This window comes from Crinia signifera, chromosome 5, assembly GCF_055691185.1.
Source record: "Crinia signifera chromosome 5, ASM5569118v1, whole genome shotgun sequence".
Classification (NCBI taxonomy): domain Eukaryota; kingdom Metazoa; phylum Chordata; class Amphibia; order Anura; family Myobatrachidae; genus Crinia; species Crinia signifera.
The window spans coordinates 10,029,512-10,051,897 of record NC_139221.1 but is presented as its reverse complement, the minus strand read 5'-3'; the positions used below and the strand labels follow the sequence as shown (position 1 = coordinate 10,051,897).

General features: G+C 46.8%; 1 protein-coding gene across 2 annotated transcripts in view; it reads right to left on the bottom strand.

Annotated features, from left to right (window-relative positions):
* Positions 1-10,799: 10,799 nt before the first annotated feature.
* Positions 10,800-22,386, bottom strand: part of LOC146079937 (uncharacterized) — a 20,536-nt gene continuing 8,949 nt past the window's right edge. For both annotated transcript variants that reach the window (XM_083186667.1, XM_083186665.1), the window contains exons 4-7: positions 19,755-21,372; positions 18,841-18,975; positions 17,503-17,683; positions 10,800-16,152 (exon numbers count right to left, since the gene is read on the bottom strand). In XM_083186667.1, coding sequence (XP_083042793.1) covers positions 15,929-16,152; positions 17,503-17,683; positions 18,841-18,975; positions 19,755-21,372 — 2,158 coding nt within the window. In that variant the 3' untranslated portion in view covers positions 10,800-15,928. The remainder of the gene's footprint in view (positions 16,153-17,502; positions 17,684-18,840; positions 18,976-19,754; positions 21,373-22,386) is intronic.

Below are 22,386 nucleotides of genomic sequence, written 5' to 3'. Positions count from 1 at the left end.
GGTGTGACCATGGTGATGCAGTTCTGCATTAGCCGCGTCACCAGGTCACCAAAGAATGCCCACTGTCGGACGTTGGGCGTTTCAGTAGATGGCAGTGACATTTGCATACTGTCGCTGCGTATACAGTTGCACCTGCAAAGCCATATGCGGCGGTTTCTGAATCAGGCCCCTTGTTACATAACACTACAGCTGCAAGCGACTCAGTACTAGGGGTCTGCCCAGTAATTCTGCTGTATAAGTCGGCGACAATAATGACGCCCTCCTCTCCCGCTACCCAAACATGACGAAACATTTCTATCATTCTGTGTGCGCTTTATACTGTAAGTAAAACAATGCTGCAATATTTTAGCTTATTATAACAATGTATATGTACAGCACCGCAGCATTACACAGCACTGTACAGAGAATATTGACCTGCCCACAACTAAGGGGTTATTTTGATTCACTCGGATAGGCACAATCACTCTGTTATGGACAAAACCATGTGCACTGCAGGTGAGGCAGATGTAACGTGCAGAGAGAGTTAGATTTGGATTTTTTATTGTTTCTGTGCAGGGTAAATACTGGCTGCTTTATTTTTACACTGCAATATAGATATCAGTTTGAAGTAGACCCCCCCCCCCCCACCCAAATCTAAGTCTCTCTGCACAAGTTACATCTGCCCCACCTGCAGCGCACATGATTTTGCCCATAAGAGAGTGATTGTGCCTTTCCGAGTGAACCAGAATAACCCCCTACTCAGAGTTGGAATCCTTGGGTTTGGGGGATTTACTAAAATGGGATTTCTATTTCAGATGGGATGTTCCTATGGGTAACCAATCAGATACTATCTATTATCTTTTAGAAGGTGCTAAATAAATTAGAAGCAGTTTCTGATTGGTTGCCCATAACAACATCCAGGGCATGATTCTGGCAAACACCTTCTTTTAATGGACAAAACCATGTGCGCTGCAGGGGGGCAGATGTAACATGTGCACAGAGAGTTAGATTTGGGTGTTATATTGTTTCTGTGCAGGGTAAATACTGGCTGCTTTATTTTTACACTGAAATATAGCTCTCGCTTTGAAGTAAAATCCCACCCAAATCTAACTCTCTCTGCACAAGTAACATCTGCCCCACCTGCAGTGCACATGGTTTTGTCCATCAAAGAAGGATTTTGCTTTATAGCTACCACAAACTTTGATTTTTTATTAGGAAACGTCAGTTCTTTCACTTTGCTGCCAGCAGAACACACCAGGGACCTATTTATTAATATTTGCCCCCAAAAATAAAACCGATCATACGGCACCGACCGCGCTACTGGCGATATCTGAGACGTTAACCCTTTGTGTGCCCAGGAGGTGCCTCTAGGTAGCGCATTGTACTGTATGAGGCCCACAGCGATGAGCGATACATTGCCCGAGTGGGCCACATTCCCTCCATACCACAGCGGGGCTCCTCCCAGGCTGCGAGCCGGCCACCCTGACTCTCCTGCGGCTCCGGCCTATGTTTATCAGCCACCGTAAGCAGAAAGCTCCGGCAGTGACGGATTTATCAGTTGTCACCGGGCTGCACAGTGGCACGTCACCCTCCCCTGAGCTGTGCGGCCTAAAATAGCCCCAGCTGTCCGTCTCCATCTCCCAGCATGGCCATTTGTAGAAGTGCAGCCTGAAGGGCTCGGATATTGGCACTGAGATCAGCCACTTCGCAAGGGCCCACCCGTGGCCCCTGATATGTGGCAGGATATGGTGGAGGGCCACGTATAGCAGTGGCAACACTCAGCTATATGACGGTATGAATCTAGAAAACGTGGATGCACTGGTTACACAGGATACATGGAGGGAGAAGTATCAAAGCTTGGAGAGAGATAAGTACCAATGACCCTAACTGTAATTTTTCAAACATGGCCTGTAACACGGTAGGTTTCTGATTGGCTCGTAGTTTATCTCTCCAAGCTGTTATAAATCTCTCCCATGGTTTTATATGTCTCCAGAGAGGGTGATACATGTTTAACAATAGGGACGGGATGTACTAAGCATCGCATCAGAAGCGCAAAACATTGCGCCACTTAGTGGGGACATTCCGGCATTAATAGCGCTATGTGCTAAGAATTGCGATTCTCCTGATGAGGGCCGTCCTGTCCAATAGGATGACATCTGGGTTGAGCACCCGGGAGTCCTTCTGCGCATGCGTAGTGTGTTGCTTTCACCGTGGACGGTGCTGGGAGGGATCTGGCATGATCCCTCTCAGGCCTACAGGCCTCTATTGGACCCCACAGAAAGATGGCATCACCCGCCGGTTCCAAGCTCTGGAATCTGTCGCACTCCACAGATTGCTACATACAGGAACGCGGCCAAAACTCTGAAATGGGACTTTCTGATGAGACGATGAGAGAAGGGACCTGGGGCTTTAGGAATATGCAGCAGCAATCTGTAATGACTCAGAGTATACGGTATATATCGGGAGGAATGACAACGAATGCTTTCATCTAAAAATATAGAGAAAAGCATTTTGCACCTTATATAAGGGAGAGCTGTCATTCGCCTTCGCATCCAGTGGTCACGTGATCATATCCCGTTGGTGGCAGCCAATAACCGTACCTGGAGCCAGACGAGCGGCAGCGGAACTCCCCCGCCCAGGATCATATTGCAATATGCAATCCGTTCGGATGTTTGTATCATCCTGCAGGCGCTCCGAAAGCACCCGTACCTGCACTCGTTTGGGTCCTGGGGGTCTGTCCATGCGCGGTTAGCACTGACCCCGTGGGTCTGTAGTTCATACGCTACAATGGGCTACCACCATCTCAGAATGACGGTAACCCCAGGACCCACTGCGATACTGCCCGATATGGATACATGGTTGCGGAGGCCCCTCCTACATACAGTCGGGGGATACCTAATATTTGCGGCTAACCCCTGAAACTGGGTGTTTTCAGGGAATAAACCGCATATATTATATGGTATATGGTCCCCAATGTTAGTTGTCCCGCAGTATCCAACGCATCGCTACTGCGCTATAGAAATATGCTGCACTATAGAAAAAAATGAAGACAACAACAATAATAAAAACAGTAAATACAATATACAAAATATATACAAATGTACAAATACAAAATAAAATGACAGTACCTCTTCTCCGCTCCGGGGAACCTTTCAATCCCGTCTTCAGACGTTTCCCAAAGCTGAGACCCCCCCACCTCTCATGGGGACCCCTGTGACTCTTGATAGCTTCCTCAGAATAAGTTGCAGGTCTCTGATTTTTGTACGTTCCGTCTATAACTTATATCCAATTTGGAGAGAAAATTCTTCTTTTGTTGTTTTTTTTTTTTTTTTTTAAGTTCAGGCTGATCCCCCCTCCCGAAATATCTGCTGCTCCTCTCCTGTAGCACCAGGGAGAAAGAAAAGTCAGATGAAGGGTAGAGGAGAGAGCCCCAGCTGATTAGTGGACGGGTGGGAGGGTGTCTGGTGTCCCTCTCAGCTTTGCTCTGTTCCAGATCCAAAATAGACCTGGTGTCACTTACTGTGGAGATGGCATTTCGGGGAGGGAAGTAGACGTGTAGCTGTACGAGGGGTGTAGGATCAGGGGTGGGGGACACTTCTTCCTGTATGTACATAGAGTCAGGGACAGGACGGGGGTCAGAGTGACAGATGGGTCACACTCACACCCTGGTCTTGGCTGTTATGCTCCAAACTGTCATCAATGCAACAAACAACCCAATTACTACACAATTAATACTGGATTACATGTTCCTCTGACCAGAATCATGTGAGGTGGAGCCCAGTTATGTACTGTGCACCGTATGTATCACTGCTATATACTGCATTGTATCTGTAATCAAATGTGTATTATATGTATTTTATACCTGCATTTCTATGTGTGTATATACTTATATATTGTTTATGTCCGCAGATTTCTGGGTATTGTACCTTACTATAAGTTACTACGCATCATATTGGAACAGACCAATAACATGTCCCCTTCCACCAGGTGCACAATGCTCCTCTCCTGGGCTGTAACCCACTAACATGACCCCTTCCAACAGGTACACAGTGCTCCGCTCCTGGGCTTCCCACTTACACATCCTCCAACATGTCCCCTTCCACCAGTTGCACAATGCTCCGCTCCTGGGCTTCCTACTTACACATCCTCCAACATGTCCCCTTCCACCAGGTACACAGTGCTCCGCTCCTGGGCTTCCCACTTACACACCCTCTAACATGACCCCTTCCACCAGGTACACAGTGCTCCGCTCCTGGGCTTCCCAATTACACATCCTCTAACATGACCCCTTCCACCAGGTACACAATGCTCTGCTCCTGGGCTTCCAATTACACACCCTCCAACATGACCCATTCATCCAGGTACACAGTGCTCCACTCCTGGGCTTCCCACTTACACACCCTCTAACATGTTCCCTTTACCAGGTACACAATGCTCCGCTCCTGGGCTTCCTACTTACACATCCTCCAACATGTCCCCTTCCACCAGGTACACAATGCTCCGCTCCTGGGATTCCTACTTACACATCCTCCAACATATCCCCTTCCACCAGGTACACAGTGCTCCGCTCCTGGGCTTCCTACTTACACATCCTCCAACATGTCCCCTTCCAGCAGGTACACAGTGCTCTGCTCGTGGGCTTCCCAGTTACACCACCTCCAACATGTCCCCTTCCACCAGGTACACAGTGCTCTGCTCCTGGGCTTCCCACTTACCCTCCAACATGTCCCCTTCCAGCAGGTACACAGTGCTCTGCACCTGGGCTTCCCAGTTACACATCCTCCAACATGTCCCCTTCCAGCAGGTACACAGTGCTCTGCACCTGGGCTTCCCAGTTACACATCCTCCAACATGTCCCCTTCCACCAGGTACACAGTGCTCTGCTCCTGGGCTTCCCACTTACCCTGCAACATGTCCGCTTCCAGCAGGTACACAGTGCTCTGCACCTGGGCTTCCCAGTTACACATCCTCCAACATGTCCCCTTCCACCAGGTACACAGTGCTCCGCTCCTGGGCTTCCTACTTACACATCCTCCAACATGTCCCCTTCCACCAGGTACACAGTGCTCCGCTCCTGGGCTTCCTACTTACACATCCTCCAACATGTCCCCTTCCAGCAGGTACACAGTGCTCTGCTCGTGGGCTTCCCAGTTACACCACCTCCAACATGTCCCCTTCCACCAGGTACACAGTGCTCTGCTCCTGGGCTTCCCACTTACCCTCCAACATGTCTTCTTCCAGCAGGTACACAGTGCTCTGCACCTGGGCTTCCCAGTTACACATCCTCCAACATGTCCCCTTCCAGCAGGTACACAGTGCTCTGCACCTGGGCTTCCCAGTTACACATCCTCCAACATGTCCCCTTCCACCAGGTACACAGTGCTCTGCTCCTGGGCTTCCCACTTACCCTGCAACATGTCCGCTTCCAGCAGGTACACAGTGCTCTGCACCTGGGCTTCCCAGTTACACATCCTCCAACATGTCCCCTTCCACCAGGTACACAGTGCTTCGATCCTTGGCTTTCACCTGATCTTAATCCTGCCATCACGTACACAATGGTCCCGTTCCTGGGCTTCCCAGTTACACCCCCTCGAACTTGACTCCTTCCACCAGGTACAAAATAATGGAATAATCTGGGTAAAGGCATCTGAGGGACAGGGAGGGATGAACATAATTTGCTCTGTTCCCTCCAATCCATGGTAAAACCAATAATGACTTTCACTTGATCAGAATACATTGATCATTGATGATTTCATTGTTGATGTTAATCCCTAGAGGTGAATGAGGGCCCTTGCCTGGCAAAGAGGTGGAGACCCCCCCAATTTGTGTGGTCTAGTCCCTTTCATCTGTGGATGGGGCTTCAAGAATCCCAAGGTGGTTTGACCACACCTGCACATCATCTACATGCCCATGTACCTTCAATTTGTGCCCCCTTGTCTCTTGCAGAGCTTTCACCACTTCAGTGAGTGGGCATGCTATAGTGGAGATGGTCAGCAGTGACCACCGATGGTTCATTTTGAAAGTATGAAACAACAAGAGAAACAAACTGACTGAAGCTTTGTGCCATCGATCGTTTGGTACCAGCCCGGCCTCCGGCACGAGTCCGGTTCCAGCCCGGCCTCCGGCACGAGTCCGGTTCCAGCCCGGCCTCCGGCACGAGTCCGGTTCCAGCCCGGCCTCCGGCACGAGTCCGGTTCCAGTCTCTCTCCAATCCTTAGCCAGCCTCGTTATCATTAATTTCACACTACGAGAAAGGGCTGTCTCAGGCCACCTAGCTTCAATCACACTCCTGGCACATCTACTTTAATACCCCATGCCAATCCAGACCAAACCAGGCTGCCAGTCGGAGGATTTTAGTGTGTACACAAAAGGCTCATATGACTAATACACAGGATATCAGTGATCTCAGTGTGTACACAGCACAGGATATCAGTGCTGTCAGTGTGTACACAGCACAGGTTATCAGTGATGTCAGTGTGTGTACACAGCACAGGATATCAGTGCTGTCAGTGTGTGTGTGTACACAGCACAGGATATCAGTGGTCAGTGTGTGTGTGTACACAGCACAGGATTATCAGTGCTGTCAATGTGTGCACACAGCACAGGATTATCAGTGCTGTCAATGTGTGCACACAGCACAGGATTATCAGTGCTGTCAATGTGTGCACACAGCACAGGATTATCAGTGCTGTCAATGTGTGCACACAGCACAGGATTATCAGTGCTGTCAATGTGTACACAGCACAGGATTATCAGTGCTGTCAATGTGTACACAGCACAGGATTATCAGTGCTGTCAATGTGTACACAGCACAGGATATCAGTGCTGTCAATGTGTACACAGCACAGGATATCAGTGCTGTCAATGTGTACACAGCACAGGATATCAGTGCTGTCAATGTGTACACAGCACAGGATATCAGTGCTGTCGGTGTGTGTACACAGCACAGGATATCAGTGAGGTCGGTGTGTGTATACAGCACCGTATATCAGTGATGTCAGTGTGTGCACAGCACAGGATATCAGTAATGTTAGTGTGTACACAAGCACAGGATATCAGTGTGTGTACACAGCACAGGATATCAGTGCTGTCAGAGTGTACACAGCGCAGGATATCAGTGTGTGTACACAGCGCAGGATATCAGTGATGTCAGTGTGTGTACACAGCACAGGATATCAGTGAGGTCGGTGTGTGTACACAGCACAGGATATCAGTGATGACAGTGTGTACACAGCACAGGATATCAGTGCTGTCGGTGTGTGTACACAGCACAGGATATCAGTGAGGTCGGTGTGTGTATAGAGCACAGTATATCAGTGATGTCAGTGTGTGCACAGCACAGGATATCAGTAATGTCAGTGTGTACACAAGCACAGGATATCAGTGAGATCAGTGTGTGTACACAGCACAGGATATCAGTATTGTCAGTGTGTGTATACAGCGCAGGATATCAGTGATGTCAGTGTGTGTACACAGCACAGGATATCAGTGAGGTCGGTGTGTGTACACAGCACAGGATATCAGTGAGGTCGGTGTGTGTACACAGCACAGGATATCAGTGATGTCAGTGTGTGTACACAGCGCAAGATATCAGTGATGTCAGTGTGTGTACACAGCGCAGGATATCAGTGATGTCAGTGTGTGTACACAGCACAGGATATCAGTGATGTCAGTGTGTGTACACAGCACAGGATATCAGTGAGGTCGGTGTGTGTACACAGCACAGGATATCAGTGAAGTCGGTGTGTACACATCACATCCATCTGGTTCATACACTGTATCCGGCCTGTCAGTGTATTGTGTGCTGTAATATATAGCCAGACCCTGCTAATAACACTATTAACGCTGTGCTGTTAAACAAACAGAACATTCTACCAGCAGATGATAGAGGGTCTTGATTGACAGTGACAGAAGGACTTAGCCCACCCCCACCCCCCTAATGCTCTGACACTTCAGGTCTGTAGGACCGGAGAAATGGTGTGAGATAATGACGGCCTGGACTGAGTGACCGTGCGCAGTAATTACAGTGGGATTACATGCCATACATCCTAGAGGGCATAGAGGAGAGCTGAATCCTGGGCAACCATTTACTATCACAAAGCAACACACATTAACCCCTTACTAACAACCCAGCGAGGAGGATATGCCCCCCCCCTTCCACATGACCTCCACTCTCTCTCCCTTACTAAGCAACATTTACCCCAAAGATCGGGGTCCGGCTACTTCTCTCTGTGCCCCTAGTCAGCGGATCTGCGCTGTATACGGAGATGCTATACGGCGTTCTGAAATGCTAAATATAAAATATGAAGTGAATGGAAAGACTGAACAAGGCAGATACATTAAGGTGATCAGCGCCTGGGTGCTGGAGATTCCTGCGCTTATCCCTGTCCATCACCCCAGCACCAGCTGTCCCACTCCAGTCAGCCTGGCACAAGCTACAGTACATGCCGCAAGCACATTTTCCAGAGGAGAGTACACAAAAAATCCTTCAACGGGGCAAAGGACAGGCACCCGGCCCATTAACCCATTCCTGGCTGAAGCGGTCCAGCGCATCGTAATCGTACCAAGATACCTCACGATGTTACATAGTAGATAAGGCTGAATAAAGACTTGCGTCCATCGAGTTCAACCTACGTTTTAACAGCTTATCCCTGGTAAAAGACAGAATATGGTTCTTATTAGTACCCTTGGATGTTTTTATCCAATAGATGATTGTACAACCTTATTTTGAATGTATTTATAGTATCTGCCAACACCACCTCTCCAGGAAGAGAGTTCCACAGTTTGACTGCTCTGACCGTAAAGAAATTTTTTCTTTTGAGGCAACGAAATTTTCTTTCTCCTAATCTAAATTCGTGCCCTCGCGTCCTAGATTCCTTTCTTGCAGTAAAAAGGGTGCTTGAGAGTTCCTTATATTGGCCCCTGATATATTTGTACATGATGTGCACGAAAACACTTAAAATACATCTTACGAGCCATCGAAAACGTGCATTCGGGCCTGAAATCGTTCTAATGTATGGGCAGCTTTCCACAAACCTAATCCAATGTTCCAAAATCTAATGTCCATGTCGAGTGTTGACATCGAGTACATACTGACCCTAACCTGCCCCACCTAACAAAAAGATAGGAGTGCTGTTAGAATGCAAAACATTGCTTCAGCCAAATTAGATACTACGGGGGAGTATCCAATTACCCCATGTAATACATCAGGAGCAGAAAACTGCAGTTTTTCACTATTTTCAGGGAGGGAGAGAGAGGGAGGGATAGAGGTGTGAGAGGGTGCATGCAAGGCCGACAGGAGGCGCTCAGGTGCTGACCTCACTGGCATGTGTGTATGCCTTTACCGGGATGCAGTTAAAATCCCGGCGGTCGGGATCCCGGCGTTCAGAATCCCGACGCCGGAATCCCGACCGCCGAAATGCCGACACATTCTCCCTAATGGGGTGTCCACGACACCCCTGGAGGGAGAATAAAATAGCGTGGCGAGCGTAGCGAGGCACCGGGCCCGCTGCGTGGCGAGCGCAGCGAGCCCGCAAGGGGGGGCGATCCACGTCCCCCCCTTGTCGGCATTTCGGCTGTCGGGATTCCGGCGTCGGGATTCCGAACGCTGGGATTCAATACTGAATCCCCTTTACCGATGCTAGCTCTCGTTGCTCACTAACTAGTGTGTACCCACCTTTAGGAATGTTAGAGACCCCCCCTGCGGAGGTAACATGGCCTTGGTAGACGGGCCCAGATTTTTGGGCTTTGTTAAGATCCGGAAGGTAACTCCATGTTAAATTGCAGTTTATTATAATTGTTCAGATTACCAGTGTTCTTAGGGGTTCTATATAAGATGGGATGTTGCTATGGGCAAACAATCAGAAGCTAGTTATTTAGCGCCTTCTAGAAGATAACAGAATCTGATTGGTTGGCCAGTACTCTCCCCTGCAGCCCAGTTACAGTACACGAGTCTTTGCCAGTCTTGTACTGTACCCGTCACTTGATGGCTCTAGTACTGCCGGCACTAGACCGGTCTAACGGGTACGGGGAAGCTGTCAGTTACCATACCGGCGAAGAGAAGACTGACAGCATTAAGGAAAGTATTCTAACCCTGCCCCAACCCCTCCCCCCGATGTCTAACCCTACCCCCTTAGTGCCTAACCCTATACCCCCCTAGACTACCTAAACGACCCATGGCCCAGCCAGCCCTGGCATACTTACATTTGGAATTTTTAAAGATCAGCTCCAGTTTATTAATTAGCATTCCAATAATTGTGCCCATAATGGCATTTTCTAGTCAGACGGTGCACATCCATTCCTCTAGTCGGCCATCTTGTATATTATAAGCTATTATGTACATGATCTAAATTTACTGTGGTACATTTGGGACAGGAAGCCCTGTGTCTGCCATGTCAGACAGCTTGTAACTGCACACTGCCCTCTGGTGGAACTGCGCTGTAACATCACAAGGTAATGCTGGCGGTAGCAATCACTTCTGTGAGCCACAAGTGACTGCAGCCTTACAGGAGCAATGTACAGATCCCACCACCGTAGTGTATAAACCACAGCACTGTATCGGCCTCTGCTGTAGTATTGGGATGATTGGTCGACCCTAATTACGTTGCATTACGTCGCGCTCTGCCGTGTGCTTCTAGCACAATGTGGTCTATATTTCAGCACGGATATGCAGACCAGACTGTGCTTGATGCACCAAAGCAGACAGCGGCGCCCCAGGCAGGGAATAGGAGCTGATTGGATTCTGAGAGGTGCAGGGTTCTAGAATGAAAGCTGTAACGTATTTAGAAAGTCAACACACTCATTTAAGAACGGAGGCAAGGTAATAACTAAATGATTTAATGTCATACATACAAGTTAACAAAGTTGTATTTGGTTAGCCATAGAAACATATTCAGAATTAAGTACAATTTCAGTCAATATATAAATTATTATTAGCACAGATGACTCTTTTTTAGCGACCGTCTGCGGACAAACACATAGCACCAAGACATCGGTACACGGGACCCATAACCAGGACCTTGCACCCCGGACAATAACCACATAGCAATCAGTACATGACTGACCAATCACATCCAGCCTGGCGATTCGAAGGCAGCCGGACAGAGAACTAGAGAGGAATCATCTGTTACTGCAAGTAATGTCGATATACACCACGGAATACAATGCCCAATACCGTATAGACCTGCTCAGTAATTCATCACAGTGATTGGACGCTTGAAAATACATTTTGATCTCCATGGTTACGAGTGAGACTACACAAAATGGACAAGATGCTGTTTCAGTGCGACATAAATGTACTTGCGGGTACAAGGACACTGCGAGACACCTGGGCATACAGAAAAGAATTCCATTGGATGATAGGATTACAGAACATAGTCCCGTAAGTACACTGCGGTCCCCGGCACGGTCCTGCGCAACACTTACACAGCTGGGAATAGAGAGAACATGATAACGTGGGCATCCCCCTATGTATACAGACATGAAACAACGGGTAATTGTTATTCCGGATATATTGGACATTTATTCTCTAAAGTCTAACTTGCATTGAAGCCATCAAACATTGAACACAACAACCAGAATTTAATACAACAATCCAAATACAGTACTTTTCATTTACCCCTGTGTACTAAAGACCGCAGCTGTTACATGATGCTCTTGGGGGGCGATTCAATTGTTTTGTACACCCGATCTCCCGTCTAAAACTGATGGGAACTTGTCAGCCGCAATTCAAAAGTTTATTTTCTTATGGCGTCCAAATAGATGGGCTTTTGTTTGTGGCTAATCCCCTCTTTAGGGGGGAATTCAATCCGGTCAGAACGTCCCAACAGTCAGAATTTCAGGCCGTTTTCTGGTCCGTCAGCACATCGACAGTCGGAATTCAGTGTTCCGATTGTCGAGTGTCAGAAAGTCGGTGGATTTAGAAAAACTTGACAATCTATGTCCGTTTTTGACAAAACCGATCCTACTCTTTAAAAACCCCCTTGAATGCAGTCATTAATGGCAGCATTGACTAGGTGCGTACCAATATTTACCCTGTCGGGAAACGACGACACAGATTTAATACCCCCTTAGTCCTGGTTAGGACGCCCAAACGGAAATTCCTTCTCATGCCTCAGGAGGCTGCGAGAAGAAATGTCACCCCATCTTTTAACGGGCGTCTAGACAGAGCGATAAGTAAGCCGCTCCGTTCTGTGTCCCCGGTGGTAGCCGCAGGTAAAACCAATTGAATCACCTCCTTATTGTTCTTTAGAAGAGGGAATCCCAGACAGTGAGGCGTATATAGAACGTGATGCCCCAGGTACCACAGTTTTGGGGTAAAACAAGTAACTGACATATAAAAAGATCTAGAACATCTATGATTACACTTAAATGTGAAAATAAAAACAGAAATGCATAAATAAATGGTAACATTGGGTCATCTCCGGTAGTAAAGAAGATACAAAATAATACTAATTAAAAAAACAAAAAGCGCATTAATCCGAGGACGTTAAAGTGTTTTCAGCAGCGGATGGGTAAGTACTATGTATGTCTACTATTATATTGCTACCGAAACACGTCGGCGGGTCATTGTGAGAATAACAGGGGTTGGCTAGATTATTTGTGGTTGCAGCAACACTGAATAATTATCATATTAGTATAAACAGGTCCTTTATGGTCACACTCATTGGTATAAAGAGCTTTCAGCAGAGTCACTGGAACACTACAAAACCTGTAATTACAGTGCTTATAAAGTACAATGACAAAAGATATACAAATGAGGTAAATTAAGGCAGCGTAAGCCATATATTCATCATGGGATATATATATATTAAATATCACAAATCTTTAAATACAAGATTTCCTGCAAGACGAAATAACACATTCCCCAGGTACGGGTGTAATAATATAACACGTCTATTACTTAGTGTAAATATAATCTAGAATACCGTGTATTATTGGCCGACAGAAGGACGACACCGGATGCAGGGATGTAGGAGACGGGAGAATGTTAGGGGTTAATGCAGCGCAATATAGGAATTCCATGGGTGTGATGCCAGCTCATGCAAGCTGCAATGGGGTCAGATCTAAGACACAAGAAACCCGGATACCTGACAATTACAAACACCCCAAAAAACGTGATACTATTGCTTTTCGATATAGAATGAATACAAAGCACACAGCAACATCTTCACACCACAAACTTCTCAATACCAGTTAGAGCAACAACAAAAACACACACCGCAAAATAAAAACTCTATAAGATCCAGAACCAGAACCACTCGGACCAGAACCTACAACATTTCAGGACTACTTTCGGTGTTCTCTGCAGCTTCACCTATCAGAGAAGAGCCAGCCGCATCACCCACCCCAGACCCACACCCGGAGGAATAGTATATTAGGGACAATATCACAGTTGTTGTGGGGTTGCTATGAACCGTTCACTTCCCATCATCAGCAATCATCCCACGCAGCGTAGCAACACTGTGCCCGTAGCATGCGGAAAGACTATCTGCCTCTGCTACCTGCGGCACCCAGCAACGCTGCCCACCCCTCATACCCAGAATGCCCCAGCAGGTGGACGGCACAAGCCAGTAGATATCCAGCCCCAACTACTGTTTGCAGCACAAACGCTCCCCCTGCTGGCTAGAACAGAGAATGCTCACTTTCTATTTAGTGGCTGTTGGCACCTTTAGGCAGAGCTAACGGCGCGGTGATCTCCGTTCTAATTCCAATAGCATCAGGATAACACCGGTCACCTCTCCCAGCTCCTAGTACAGGCTACAGATCATCCTGGGATGTGATGCGTGCAGCCAGTAATGCCAGACCCGGCCACCAGGGGGTACACTATAGGCCATCCTGACTACCTTAATATACCATCTCAGCAGCCATCTGTAACGGTAAAGCACGTAGCATGTAACAGCAAGAAGGTCAAGGTGTGGAGGTGTTGTACACATCAGCCAATCAGGATCCAGCTCTCATTTTATATAACGTACTTGGTAAAGTGTTAGCTAGGACCTGATTGGTCCTCCTTACAAGGTCTGACAAGTCACAACCTCATCATAAGCCCAATATCTGATGCATGGTCACCAAATTACACCAAGCGCACTAGAACAGAGCCAACCAGCTCCTAAATGCCACGTCACAGGCGGTGTATGATAAATACCAGTTAGGGTCTGATTGCCTGATACTATAATCTCAGTCCAAGGCTTAGCACATAGAGTCCAGAAATACCACAATCTGAATGCCACCTACTCCTATTCAATAATGAAAGGTAATAAAAATGAAACAACTTTCATCAACAACAACAACAACAAACAAAAACCCCACACAGACCAGCAGCACTACAACACATATGATCAGATAGTATACCTATCCAGGCGTACGTGGCTTATGGTTTGTCTTACACACAGTTACCGCTGCGCCTCTAATAAAAACTACTATATTAACAGAAACACAACTCCATTATCAAAAGTAACAAAACCCACACAAACAGTAACGGGTCTCCAGGTCACGTGATCAGGTCACAAAAGCTGCAGCGTTTCACGAGAAGATTCCGATTCCCATTCTAAAACTTTCAATGTAACGACAAACCTCCTGTAGTGTAGTCTAGCTAGAACGACTAACAACTCAAGCGCGTTACTCCCCCCCTCCCCCACCTGCACGCACACACACCTGTATAGAACAATGTGGAGCCTAATCTTCATCTCTAATTCATGCTAGCACCAGAATAATACACTGATAGTCATCGGAACAGGAAGTATAAAAAAACAAGCGGAGGACCATGCAGCACAGACGTAAACTGACCGCGATCGACATCTCCGACCGTACATTCACATTAATAAACAAGACATGATTGTCCAAAGCCACAGGATAAGACAAAGGCAATTCCATCGCATTACGTACACTGTATTGGCAAGTCACAAAAGTCTGCAGCGTGTGTGGCCACTGTGCACTGTGAACGTAGTGGGAAATGATGCATATATCACACTGACGTGGAAAATAAAAGCTTTGGTAACTGATAAATACTCTGTGTATACAACATCAGCCAGCCTAAAGTCTACTCTAATTTTTACCTAATGCAATGTACTGCCTATTTTCCTGAGTAAATATGTTAACAGTATTTAGTAAAATATATTCATACATAAAATAAATATGGAATGCATATTCCTTTAAATTAAAATGGTTTTACCAATGAACTATAATTCTGATTAAGTGCAAACTAGATTAAAGTCGTATTATCCCACTCTCATCGCAACTGAGCGATGATATAATCGAGTGACGTGTTAATAGGTTTTTAAATCACATGTCATTCCTAGACCGGAGCCCTGTCTTCGTGCCCACGGCGGCTCCGATCAAACCTTCCTTGTATAATATAAATATGTTTATTAAATTCCCTAACTTTATTTATAACTATGTTAATAATCTGGTCATACTATGCTATGCAGACAGGGATTAATAGATCTCCAATACATTCTCGTGCAGCATATCCAGCTAATCAATGAGTAAGGTCTTATAATAAACCAACATAAAAAATTACAATGAAAATCATTTCGTTATAAAGAATCTGCGTATTAACATAAATATAGAATAAAATTCACTTGTCACCTTCTTTGGCACAAAATAAAATGCCTTTTTAAAAAAATCTAAATGATAGGGACCGCTATGGGTACGATGCAACCCCCTAAAATGCAGCAAGTAAGAAAGAACAAAGACCTAGGACAGGCTTAGGTTCTATTATAACACTATCTCCTTAATACATGAAGAATCACTGGGCATGGTTATTACTCTAATAAAATACAATAGAAATGCAGTAGAAGGTGCAGGTACAAAATGTTACAAATATGAACTATTAAAGCTGCCATTTGATGGCCAAAATGCTCCAAAATTACTAAGCCTGCTGAAATGCAAAACTTTCCACCTCTGACCAGAACAGGTCACTTATTGCCAACAATGGCTGTTGGTTACATATTTAGTTCTTTGCTCTCCTGCCCTCCCCGATCTCGGTGCGTGTCTCCTCTTCCAGAGTGGGGGTTTTGTTGGGGCAGAGCTCTAGCAAAGCCCTTTCTAGATCTTCCTGCTTCACGGCAACACCAGATTTAGGCAACGTCATTTGCAATCCGCACCAAAGGGCGGTGCGGGCCTTACGCGTAGATAACACCATCTCTTTCATGGCAGCTGCAAGAGCGAGGACATCTAGGGGGAAAGAAGACAGAGGATAAACTGCTAGAACAACCCCCAAAACACAGTTGTACAGATACAGGACTATGGAGTGGTCCTATGCTACAAAACACAAGGGTACTCTTTACCTAGGACGGCACCCATCGCGGGCATCGCGTCCATCGTATGCACTAAAGTAACGGGTGCGACGCGACCGACGCCCGCGATTTCCCATAGGGATCAATGTTAAATTTTTCAATGGACCCGATTTTTCAGTTCAATGCCTCAATGCCCGCGATTTTGCCATAGGAAACAATGTTAAATGGGCCACAGAGCCCAAATAGGCACCCTTAGCAGTGAAATGTCCCCCACAATTGTTAACGACACCCCACGATCCACGCGAACCTGAAGCGTGGCGAGCGCAGCGAGCCCGCGAGGGGCGGCGGTACGCGTCCTCCGACCTTTTCATACCCCCACTATCCACGTCGGCGTGGAGTTGAGAATAGAATAGTGTGGCGAGCGCAGCGAGCCACCGAGCCCGAAGCGTGGCGAGCCCCGCGAGGGGACGCGGATACCTGTGAAGCCCGCGTAGGGCCGCGTTTACCTGTGATCTGACCACTTCCCAACAAACTATGACCCGAGTTGCCCCGGCAATAACCCGGGTTATACGTTTGGTGGAAAAGGGGTTTTGGTGTAGTCGGGTCCGATGCGCACGGGACCGCGCATCGGACCCAACTGCATGTCAGGGAGAGGCGATTTGGTCCGATTTAACGGGCCGATTGGTCGCAATCGGCCAAAATCGCCTCAGTGTATGGGCACCTTGAGGCTACAGGGAGGAGGGGTAGGTTTAGGCAGTGGGAGCTAAGGTTATTATTTTTGTTTACATATATGGCGCCACAAGGGTTTCACAGCACCTGACAATACATAGATGAGCGAAAAACAAGAAAATAACGAATTACAGTACAATGCAATTTAGGACAAGTACATGAGTACAGACAGTTGCACCAGGGGACAGGACACTGATGCAATTATCAGGGTGGCAGAGATATAGTCTACGAAAAGCATATGAGGAGAGAGGGCTTACATTGTAAAGGGAAGGGGCAGACAGACAGGGGTGTCCCAGAAGGGATAGAAGTGAGCATAGACAGGTTAGGATATGGGGAGGGTTAGGCTGCAAGCATGGAGTGTTACGGGGTAGGTGTACAGGGTTAGATTCCATACAGAGCCGCTGTAGGGATTCCGCATATCAGGATCAGTCATATGAACTCCGACGTCATGACTGCCGGGATAATTTATGTATCCCAAGTGGTACAATAATTTGTTTAAAGGTCACAGGGGTCCACTTTTTCCTGGTCACTGAACGAATCCCAGACACCGACACCGTACCTCTCTCATTGTTGTAGCGGGGGGCTCCTTGCTTCTGGCGGTTAGCAGCGTTAACAATTTCATCCTTGCGCCGAGCTTGCGTTAGATGGATGGCTTCAAGGTGATGCTCCAGCGCAAGGTTTATATTGACATGGAGAGTCTCACCACGGATATTCTCCATTATCTTAACCAACGAGATTGCCTAATGAGGAGACAAAGTCTGTAATTACATACATGTAAACTTCGACAATACAATGGGCGATCATATCCAGTGACGGGGCCAGATAATTGTATAGCATATGCCAAGCATTACAGACTATCCGGTGCTTACACCCGTTCCGTAGGGTTATGCTACAAACTGATCATAAACCACAAACACTTACTCTTCAACACCAATCACGCTCTAAGCATGTGAGCAGCGCTAAGTAAATGTTTGGCACACAATAGTTTAGTACAATAGATATTTTTACTGAATACCTTTGATAAAGCTGCAGTTGGCAGTGAAACGCGTCAGGTGGACTACTTGCTCTTCACCCACAGGACCCCAATTGTGGACCCTTACACCTGTATTGGTTCCATTTATTCCAAGTGTACCATCACACACGGACTTACAATACTCCCTCCCAGGATCCCTCTTCCATTCGGTCTGGTGGACACTGCGCCTCCCAAAACATCCAGTGGCAAAATTAAAACTTGCAACCAAATAGGAGGACACTCTTCAGTGAGCAGATACCACCACTCCACGTGGTCCTGGTCAAATCGGCGGACACCGCTCTCTGGATCTTTTGGGGACAATCAATCTCTCCCCTACCCCCTCCATCTAACAGACGAGGGGTACCCATTAAAGCGGAAGCCGTTTTTCCTCCAAAGGGTGCCATCAAACCACACACCATTGTGAGGATCTTATTGCCACCCAAGTGGAAACCTGGACATCCAGACCTCCGACCAATTGGTAAAGTGCACTAACCTGTGTCTCCACTTTCATACCACCCCCCCCAATCCAATATCCATTGTTTCCCCCTGGGGTCCCAATTGTACCCAATTTATTTATACATTTTTTTCCTGTGACATGAAGAGCCTTTTTACTTGTCAACATTAATTGTTTTTATTGTGATTTATCACTTGTTCATTTTATTCAGTAAAAATATCTATTGTACTAAACTATTGTGTGCCAAACATTTACTTAGCGCTGCTCACATGCTTAGAGCGTGATTGGTGTTGTTGTTTACCTTTTAGGTGGGGACTGACTATCCCCCCTTTTGAGCATCTGCTAACCCTTAGAGGGACAACTCTTTTCAAGCGCCTGTTTTTTTTTTCCTTGGAGTATTTCCTTGGATTCCTTCCCCCCCAAACACTTACTCTTGCCTGCTCTCGGAACTGATCAACAACCAAACGGTCAACTCTCGATGGGTTGGTTGGAAGTCTCGGCACCGATGAGCTGTAGGAGCTGGAAATTCTGTTACCCGGAAAGTTTCGGGCAAGCTCCCCTTCAGTCTGAAAACGGTGCGGACAGGGGACACAAAACATAACAGCCATCACATACTGATCCTTTTATGATGGAAAGAACTATCCGAATACTTGGTACTACATCAAACATCTAAGTGGAACTGAAATACGTGAGACACATAAATAAGTATCGTTACTAACTTGTCATTTGAAATCTAGATTTGTGCTTCGATAACCTCAATACAATTTTTGTAACCCGGTACCAATGCCTGACTCATGCAGGTCACAGGTGAACAGCGGAACCCATGGACCCAATTCTACATGAATTAATAGAGTTTTTGGTACGCCAGGTCCCGTGAGACTCTACTAGCTTCTGGTGACTGGCTGCTGCATGAGAATACAGATGATGGTGAACCACTAAAGCTGGCACACCAGTAGATGAGCACATGGGGTGGACGGCTTTCCATAGCATCCTTATATGGGAAGCTGTCCACCCCCGTGAAAAACGCCCAGTGCGTATGAATAACATATAACATTTTCAAAATCTAGTTATATTACAGTCCTGACATTGCGGCAATCTAACAAAACCTCAAAGATATTCCCAAACTTCATCTACAAAGCACCATAACGGTCCAGAATTTAGGCATATCTGTGCTTTGCCACAGGTGACTTAATTAGTACCTCAGTCAATTTGATGTAACATCTGTGCTGAGCCATGGATAGACCTAAAACCTGTACCGTTTCGATGCCTTGAGGACAGAGTTTGGGTACCACCGGTCTACAGTCTTTAGGAAATTCTCTCTTCATTGTCCATAGGGCTGTCCTACCTTTTTCCTTTCCTTCTCTAGTGCCCGCCATTGCTCGCAGCATTCCTCCAGCTGTAAGTGAAGCTCATTGGCAGGGCCGCTGCGGTTTCTTGATGGACGACATCTGTTGAAGGGAGCGGGGAATGGGAAGTAGGGCGTGGGAACATCTCCGCAGAACAAGTCATTTATAAAAGGGTGGATGCGGTTTAAGTCTTCGTAGTGGAACAGATCGATGAGGTCAGAGAAGGGAAGAGGAGGCGGGGGAAACGGCATGTTGGTTGGTGGAGAAAACGCTTGCGGGTTAAAAGGAGGGAAATTCTGGCTCTGCTTCAGATCAGACATTAATGAGAAAGGGGGGAGGAACGAGGCGTTGATGAAATCAGACATGTTTCCCATGTTGGGGTCTTGCTTCCTTTGGAACAGGTTGTAAGTAGGTGGGCTTTGTCGGACATTTCCGTGTTGGCCATTCCAGCTTTTTCTCCCCCTTCTGTCTGCATTACTGCTATTTGGTGGGTTGTTCTTTTTAGGCAGCTTATGGTACCGATCAGAGCCATTCAGCCCAGGACTTTGCTGTGGGGGTGACCAGTTGGGTGGATAGCCTGGTGGCATACTACGATATACCCCCTCTTTGCAAGGAGACGAGTGACCAAAAGGTTTATTACGCCTCTGACTTTCCTCAGTAAAGTTGGAAAATGGAACCTGGTTAGATGTGTAGTAGCTGGGATGATGTGTTGGAGATCCATCAGAGAGTGAAGAGCTGGCAGAGGATGGTAGAGGACTTGTGGTTGGCTTCTGCATCCCTGGTGTCTCGTTATCTAGCCATCGATGGCCCTGGCTGGAAAGGTTGAAGTCCTCATTTGGGTGGATACCAGGAGCAGAAGACCTGGGGAAGGATTCGTTTTGGATCTGAGAGGTCATGTTGTTTTCTCGACCGTCAAAATTCCCAAACTTTGAGAAGCTGCAGTAGTTGTTTTCTAACCCTTCGTTGTAGTGTTTCCTCTGGGTTGAATGTGGATAACCACGCTCTTTAGCAAACTGCTGATTGAAGTGGTATGGCGGTGGCTTCATGCTCAGAGACGAGAAGTCATTGCAGGGCTTTGAGTACGCTTCTTTACCCCAATCTTCTCGCATACCAGACGTGAAATTGCTCTGGCTCGGTGGACTAGACTTCGTACACGTTCCTCTCCCTTTTTCATTTTTCCACAATGGTTTATGACCGGCAGGGAATTCTTTTGCTCTTTTATGACCATTGGGGCTGAAGCCGGCTGCTTTGGTGGCTGGATCTCGACCATTAAACTTCAGGTAATCACTGATGGCTTGGTTAGGGGCCTCCATTGGCTGGAATGAGGAATTGGGTTCCAGTGATTGGTTTTCAATATAAAGATCTTGCAGGATGTCTTCCAGCTGTGGGGTACAGGTTTCAGGGTTGGAAACCCAAGACTCCAACAGGCCCAGGTCCTCAAACCCTCTCTGAAGGCTTTCCATATCTGGCAACTTCCTTCCTTGCTCTTGGTATTTCGGGGGACAAGTCTCACCGGAGAAGTCCACATTTCCTGGAAGGATGCTTGGAAGATATTCTGAAAGATCTTGGTGGTCACTAGCGGCCCACAGTGGAGGGAACAGTCTCGATAACGAATCCCTGGAGAAAGCAGATAAAAAAAAAAGGCTAAAAATTGCTGATCGACTTCTGACAAGATTTTAAAAGCAATATTAAATCATTGTCTCTTGGTCCACTGGAGAAGGACTCTGCCATACAGTTCTGACACTTTAAATGTAGCATACAAGGGTGGGTAACAAGTGTCCCTTATTGGGCTCAAAGAAGAGGAAATTAACATTAAAGCCGATTCTCATATACTATTTTATCCTCTTGAGAGAACACTGGTACATTGGCGATGCCTTAAAGGTACAGTCAGATTTTGCAGTCTTACGTCATCTTTGCATGCAAAACGTGGAATCTGTAAATATTTCTGACCGGTTGGCAGCCTGAAAGCTTTTCAGCCATGGCCCTGGTGCTCTGCCCACCGGGAGCCACTATCTGATCTGGTAGAACATGCCCTCACATTTACAGGGAAATGCCCTGCTCCAGTGGAACCTTCATCACTTACTGCCGTAATGAGGTCTCCTCAGAAGTCGTGCCAAACTGTATAGAGAAAGAAAGAGGACGATCACTCTACGGTCTTAAAGACAGTGTCCTCGATTAGAAGTAGAGATAGAGGATAAACGGAGACTGGGAAACCAGCTCCAAAACTCTCCTACCTGTAGAGGTTGTCCAGGTAAAGAAGTTTGACTTGTTGAACATTCATGGAGACAAGTCTTGACCCACAGCCTCTGGCCGCAGGCAGGACTACTGAAGCAAAGACATAGGAGGCCCCTTTGATACTATGCCAGGAGATGTAGGCGTCTTCCACAATGTGATAAACTAGCTTTCTAGCCTTAATAATGGCCTGTCATCCAATCAAACAAGCTTAAGGATCATGGTTTAAACTAACAAAAGCGGAAGATGAAGGCCCGGCAGGATACCGCGGCTGCTGATCCTCCGCCTTATGCGCAGCACATACATTGTCACTACCTGAGACTAGGCTAGGCTAGGCTTATAGTACACTTATAGAAAGACCAAAAAAAGCACCACCTTAAGGAATTAAAAGTTCACCCG